The sequence below is a fragment of the Marmota marmota genome, unplaced genomic scaffold, assembly GCF_001458135.2.
Source record: "Marmota marmota marmota unplaced genomic scaffold, marMar, whole genome shotgun sequence".
In the NCBI taxonomy this organism is placed as follows: Eukaryota; Metazoa; Chordata; class Mammalia; order Rodentia; family Sciuridae; genus Marmota; species Marmota marmota.
Window position 1 is genome coordinate 1,189,931 of NW_026000243.1, and position 7,797 is coordinate 1,197,727.

At 39.3% G+C, this 7,797-nt stretch overlaps 1 protein-coding gene across 1 annotated transcript; it reads right to left on the reverse strand.

Annotated features, from left to right (window-relative positions):
- Positions 1-651: 651 nt before the first annotated feature.
- LOC107153561 (olfactory receptor 145-like) lies at positions 652-1,590 on the reverse strand. The gene has a single exon (XM_015499103.1). The coding sequence runs from the start codon at positions 1,585-1,587 to the stop codon at positions 652-654; it is 936 nt and encodes a 311-aa protein (XP_015354589.1). The 5' UTR covers positions 1,588-1,590.
- Between the last annotated feature and the right edge of the window lie 6,207 nt (positions 1,591-7,797).

Genomic DNA, 7,797 nt, shown 5'->3' on the forward strand with positions numbered 1-7,797 from the left:
TACTCATCCCCCTTAAACAACCTTTTCGGCTTCAGAGTCCAGGTGCATCTTTAGTGCCAGGAAACTCTTGCCATGACTGTCCCAGGACAAACTACACAAAGGATAAAAATTATTGAGGAGACACAAAAGGGAAAATTCCTGTGTCTTTAATAGCTCCTTGCCCAGGTTTGTGTTCTCTTCCATTTCCCACCCTGTGTTCTCTTCCCAGGTACAACTCATCCTAATCACAAGATAGAGATGTTGCTACAGAATGCAGCATCCATATGAAAAGCCAACATTTGGATCCAGAATGACCAACCTTGGTCTGTGAATCTTCCTGAGTTCAAGTGCCCTCAAGGAAAAAAAAAATCTTTAAAATGTATCTAAAGCTAATTAACATAACTTAGTCCTCCCTCTCCCAAGAATATCCCTTTGACCTGAATAAAACCAACTCTCTCCTCTTGATGAGGGAGCCAGCCTAACACTCCCATGTGGGTGCTGTGTCTCTCTTCTCTTAGGAGCAGCCCTGAGAAAAGCCTGCCCTGTATGTTCTCACCTGACTTGTTTTTAATAAGTACTGCCATCATTCAAAGTCCTTGTATCTATCCTAGAAAGAGGGATGATTTAAAGGGAAATCTGGTTTCTCCCATAGTAAGTAATACTGCTCAGAGCTCAAGAAAATATTTTCCTGCTCAAGGTTTTTTTCAAGGCAACCTTTACCTCCTTGTTCCTGAAGCTGTAGATGAGAGGATTGAGCATGGGTACCACAATGGTGTAGAACACGGTAGACACCTTCCCCTGGTCCATGGACAAAAGAGAAGAAGGATGGAGGTACATGAACGCCCCTGACCCAAAGAAAACAGACACCACAATTATATGAGAACTACAAGTGCTGAAGGCCTTGGATCTACCTTCAGTGGAACGAATGCGAAGAATGCTGGTGAGGATGAATGTGTAAGAGACAGCGATGGTGACAGTGGGCACAGCAACATCAAAACCCACGACAATAAACACCACCAGTTCATTGATGTGAGTGCTGGTGCAGGAGAGCTCCAGGAGGGGAAAGATCTCACACATATAGTGGTTGATGGTGTTGGCCTTACAGAAGGTCAACCTCAGCATGCACCCTGTGTGGGCCCAAGCACCTATGAAAGCTCCCACATATATGACCACAGCCAGTTGAGTGCAGAACTGAGGGGACATGGTAACCATGTACAGAAGGGGTTTACAGATGGCCACGTAGCGATCATAGGCCATGGCCGTCAACACATAGCACTCTGCACTGACGAAGAAGCAGTAGAAAAAGAGCTGAGTCATGCATCCTGCATAGGAGATGGTGTTCCTTTCTGACACAAAGTTTACCAACAGCTTTGGGGTAATGACAGAAGAGTAACAGAGATCAATACAGGAAAGATTGAAGAGGAAATAGTACATGGGAGTGTGAAGGTAAGAATTCAGTCCAATTAGAGTAAACAAGCCCAGGTTTCCTGCCACTGTGACCACATAGATTCCTAAGAAGATAAAGAAAAGGGGGAGCTGGATCCCTGAATATTCTGTTAAACCCACCAGGATAAACTCAGTGACGAAGGAACTGTTTCCAATGTCCATTCTCTTCCAGCAGGTTCTGAAAGATAGGAGAGCAGAGTCTCATTTGATGTAGACCCAGATTTGCCAATGCAATGCCAAGCCCATTCCTTCTGCAGCCAGGGAGTCCAAAGACTCTGCTGAGGTTCAGCTATTTGAGAGAAAGTGGAATACCATGTAGGTTGGAGACCGTGCGTGCGCACTACGTCTATGGCAGAGTTAGGGGAACAGAGACTTACAGCCGCTCGTAAGGGTTCCTGAGCATGCACAGCAACAAAGTCAGTAAATCTGTCATGGAACCTGGGTCTCCTTCGTAAGAAAATCTCTATGAGGCAGAAAGGTTGGAGGCATGGCAAACACTGTCATCTCAGCACCGTTTGTGATCTCTACTTTCCTCCCACACAGACACTTTCATCACAAGCTCCTCAGACCAGAACTGAGAAAAGCAGAAACTGCCATGGAAAAGCAGTCCCAGCAGCCCATGCCTTTAATCCCAGCCACTTAGGGGGCTTAGTCAGGAGGATAGCAAGCTTAAAGCCAGCCTTAGTGTCACTAAGGCAACTTAGTGACACCCTGTCTCAAAATAAAAAGGGCTCAAAATAAAACGTTCAGTGGTAGAGTGCCCCTGGGTTCAATCTCCAGTACTGAAAAAAGGAAAGATGATAAAGAAGGTGAAGATAAAGGAAAAAAACAAAGGAAGGAAGGAAGATAGGTAGGGAGAGAGGGAAGGGAGGAAGCCAGCCATGGAAGGCTGCAAAAACAGAAGATTCAATGCTCACCTTCTAGAGGCAACCAAACTGTCCTTGTGGTCTCCTCTCCACTGTTGTTTTCCAAACAGAAATGGCTCCCCTGTAGAGGTGATAGATCTAAAATAAAGCCTTTCTCTTCCTCCTGTGTGGAAAGGCTCAGGGCATTTATGAATCTATCTTTGACTTGCTCTGAAAGTTAGTCAGACGAAGATCATGTTTTTTTATTATATTTTTCCCTCTGGTAATTATTAGACTACAAAATATCATAAGTGCACACTTTTTTCCTTCAAGGTAATAACAGGCAGCATTGTGTAAATTATTTTGAGCAAAGGTCTTTGGGGTTTGATACTGAGGCTTTCCCAGGAGCCCCTCCATAATTCAAATCCTTTAGGAAAGGTGGATTTAAGAACTTGTTTATACAGTGAAGATGCTTTTACCCCAGTGTCTCTGAAGGTGATATTCAACTATATTTTTACACCAGGGATTGCACAATCCCCAGGGTAGATGAGGTAGAAAACTTTCCACTCCCCTCCACTTTTTTCTTATGCTTTGATATAATTGCTAACCAAGCTAATGGCTTTTAAAAATACCTCTCATAACTATTACAGGTGCATACACATCCTCCCACACATATAATTTTATGTTGACATATAATGAGTATATAATGACTATATAATGCATAATGCTGAATATCTGTCTTATGACAAATCACCTTCTTTTCCTTTTTCTTAGGACTGCCTTTCCCTTGTCAGCTCCCCTTGTATCCCCCAGTCATTCCTGTATTTAACCTAAGACACACATTCCCACATTTTCCTAGTAGTTTGTATAATCAAATGCATTTATTGGGATTTTGCATTTAAATTATAAAGTACATACTTTTTCTATCTAATGCTTTTGTTATTTAAAAACACTTCATTGAAATACCTCTCATCTTCTGGGTTGTGGATATAGCATAACTTGCCCTCCCAGTCCATATTAATGGATTCACTCTTTTTCTAGTTTACACCAAAAACAATGCTCAGATCATCATCATTGTGCACACATTGTGATATCCCAGTTCTTTTATTTCAGTGGGATAAATTCCCAGGATGTCTTTCAGTTTTCTATCAGATGGGTTTTACAAAGGTAATGATCATATTACCACAGGCAAAATATAAAACTCATTTTTCTTCTTTCAGCACTCCTACCAGAAAAAATGACATTGGCGTATATTAAATGTGACAGTCTGATGGGTATAAAGTGAAATACCACTGTTACTTTAAGTTGTGTTCCCCTTTCTATTACTCATTTGAATATCTTTTCATTAACTTGTAATCCTTTTGCATTGTTTTTTGGTGACTTGCGGGTTTATGTCCTTACCCTATCCCCATGGGGTTGTTCTCTGACTTCATGTCCAATAGAACAATATAATGGATGTTGATCTTGTTATCTATCATCTGCACTTGAACTGTATTTTCCCTAACCCATTGATTTATATAATATTTCTTTTGGTAAGCAAAAGTTTTAAAGCTTTATGTTCAAATATCTTCTTCAATATATGTAAGTCACAACCTTAACTTGACAGATCATTGTTTCTTACTTGCATTACTACCAGGCCCTCATAACTAAATTATTTCTGCACTCATTGCCCCCTACAGTTTTCTCCCAGAACAGCAGCCATGACTGTCTTTCAGAAACACCAGTCAGATTGTGGTTTAATCTCCTATACTCCATTTCACTTAGAGAAAAAGCCCAAGTTTCACAAATGTCCACAGGATTCAACATGAACTTGTCCCTTGTTACAACCCTGTCTCCATCTCCTCTCTCTCCCTCACTACTTTCATTTACTACATGAGTCCTTACTGTATTTCCAACATGTTCAATGCATCACCAGTCCTGTGGGGACAAGAGCATGGAGTACTGCATGCATGGCATACGTTAAGGGCATCAGAGTGGCAGGCCACTCCCCTTGTGCTAGGTGTGTGAGTGGCAAACCACTTACCTCCGTTAAGCACAGCCCTGGGTATGAGGCCACGTGTTGCAGTCTCTGTTCTTGCTCTGTGGCCCGCTCCTTGATTGGTCACTAGAAATTGTATTGGTGGCTACCTGTAATCTGCTTAGCTACTGTCCAAGTATATATACATGATAACTGCACAATAAAAACAGACCTGCTTCCTGGTCTTGATTAGCGACTCTGCAGCCACACTCTCCTCTACCCTGTTCTGTGGACCTCCTCGCTGGACCCATGCACAGTCCCAGTTCTGCTTCTTGTAAATTGTGATTTGGAACAAGTCATGATCGTCTCTGAGCATTAGCTCCATCATGTGTGAAGTAGGAACTAAGATTCCCTCCCCTGTTCACCTCCTAGTTCTTCCCTTAAGATCACAGAGACTGGCAGAGAGTACAGCGGAAAGTGTTTATGACACTCCTCCTGTGGGCAATGGTAACATTTGACTGTGTCTCTACACTGATGTTGAAGTTGGCTAAATCTACTCTATGACTGAGACTTTAAACAGAATAGCTTCATACTCTCGGAGAAAGACAGAGGCTCTGCCCTCAGAGTGTAAAACTTCCTCATACTCGTGAAATTTTAAAGTTTAAAGCAACATACTTTACGCAACAAAGCACAGAAAATAAACCACCTCCTTCATCTAGTGCTCAGCTTAATTAAGAGTGAAATATCCCAATGCTAGAGATCAAAACCAGCTGTGCCAGACTTATGGACATATTCTGTCAATCCCCAAGATGGGCATGATGCCAATATAATAATTTTTCAGGGTAATTTTGGCTAAAGACCATTTGGAATTTATCCCACATAGGATGTACCTCTACACTATGGCATTCTGGGAATTTGCCTATATAACTTTCTCTTACTGTGCCACATTTATGTTGGTGACATACAGCACATTGTCACAAAATGCTAACCACTTAATTATTGTAAAATGCTTGCTTGAGAGAAATATGTGTGTTTATATAAATAAGTGAATAATTCAATCAAACATTTCCTCTTGCTAGATTGAGCAAGTATATCCTGATGAGCCTTATCTCTCTGGAATTAAAAATCAGGAATCATCTCCCCAAATGTGCTGGCCGAAGGAAGAACTGGGATCCTGTACCATTTAACTGATGTCAAGCAATGTTAAGCAGTCCTTTCATAAAACCTAAATCTTGAAGTCATTGCATGTGTGTATGTGTTTGTGTATTTGTGTATAGAAATTCAGTATAGAAGTGGATAGAGAGAGGAGTTCAATAAGATTGGGTTTGAAGAAGTAAAAGATCTAGAGCTCAAAACCCATTTTATTTCTGACTTCATTAGCCTTCAACCAAAATTAATCCTGAGCAGATTGTTTAGGAGAAACTTACAGTAATAAATTCAGGTTATCATCAGGAAACTTTCTTTCTGATCTTCAACTAAAAGGACTATTTTCTGTTATAGACCAAAAAGTATAAGCTTTTTCTCTAATGTAGAGAATATTCCTTTTCTAGTACATTGGTACAGGTGAATCTTATGGTTTCCAGTTTAACTTTCAGCTATGACAACTTCAGTCAAATTTTATTTTTCTCATAATTTTTTTAGCATCATCACATAATGAAAAACAAAAGATAACTCTATGTAGTACATGTAAATATCCAGACTTGGTTGCCTTCTTTTGGAACAAAATCCAAAAAATGGAGCTTAAATTGCTAACTAAAGCAACTAAATTGCCTCTTTTCAAACTTTGCTGCCCTTAAATTTTACAAAGTGTATTTAAACTTTTAAAATTAATTTTATAAGAAAATAAAAAATATGGGACTAAATTATAAAGAAAGTTTATATTAGATATGGAAAATGACTAACTCCAAAATAGTGTGGCCTGGGAACAGAGAGTTAGGAAGAAGTTAAATCATTGATAAAACATTGATCCTTTGCCAATATATTCTTTCCCAGTGAGGAGCCAGACAATCCCTAGAAAGGAAGTAAAAATCACACAGTAGCAAGACAATCCCTAGGGATGATATATCCATCAAAGCCTAGAAGGGCCATCTCTGGGAAGAAGCCAAAGCAGTAATCCTTCCCAAAATAAATTCTTTCCCAGTGACAGTACAATAGGACCCTAGAGGGAAAGAGATAAATACTAACCGTTGTCCCTCCATCTGGCCCACTGACCACTGACCTGAGACCCTCCATCTGGCTCAGTAAAAAAAGACGTATAGCCCAAAGTGACACTCTCATAAATCAAGTCACCTCTCAGGGTAACCTATATAAACACAGACTCTCCCTTTGGCCAGTGACTCATTTTTCACCAGGAAAGCGGGTCCTTCAGAGGCGTGAATCCACTGCTGAATAAAGGCTCTGCTGATTCATGAAGTTTGCACCCGGCTTGGTCTTTTGTACTAACAGTTTATCTTTTTTAAAAAATGAAACAGACTTTGTTTTCTGAGGTTTTTCAAATGAAGGATTAGTGATCTGGTTTAATCTATTCTTGGTCAGTTCAAACAATAATCAAAGGATTGGACACATCTCTGCAATTCTACAAAGAGTACCAAATAACACAGATATTATTTTATTATTCAACTACACTTTTTTTCAGTAAGATAAACAATTTTATTAAGAGGGACTATAAGTGAATGAAAAGAAGCATCCAACCAAGTTCAAATATTTCATACAGATAGAAACTATTGGGTAAAAATTAAGCAGTTACTATTGGAGACATCAAGTGAGGAATTGATATCAGTCTTGTGGAGACCAGGACTGGGCTCTTGTTCCTCAGTGTTGAAGAATAAACACCTGAGAAACACTGAGGCAAGTGTAGAGAGTAAGTTTTATTTTAAAAAGTGAGAGACAGACTCCCCTGAAAAGAAGGGGACCTGAAAGACAAAAGCCTATGGAAGGGGGTACAACTTTCTTTTTTATATACATATGTATATATTTGATATCTCTTTTGGAAGACAGAACTGATTAAACACTGAATTTTTGATATATTAACATATTCTCTCTTGACAGTTCAGTTTTTAGTCTAAAGTTTTTTCTTTGCTATCTGTCTCTTATTTAGTTTCTTCTCAGTACAGTGCACATGGTTTCAGAACTCCTGAATACAGTATATTAGATAAGAAAATAGAAATTCCTAATGCACCATTGTAGAGGATGATCCATGTTTAAGAGAAAATTATAATTGTATAAACTGAAATTAGGAATGGACCCAGTAAATTCCACAACTACTTATGATATTTTACAAGTTAGGCTAGTGGACTCTCTTTTTTCACCTTTTATTTTTACTAATATGTATCAATTGTTCATATTAATGGAGTTCAGTGTACTATTCCCACACATATCTTAGCATCCATTGATGAAATCCAGCTTCCCTTTATCCACCTTTCCCTGAACCTATAGAGATCACTATTCTACCTTTATTTCTACCTTCATGTCAATATTTTAAGTTCTACATAAAGAGAGAACATGCAATACTTGTCTTTCAGTGTCTGCCTTATTTAATTTAACATAATGTCCTCCATGTTCATCCATTTT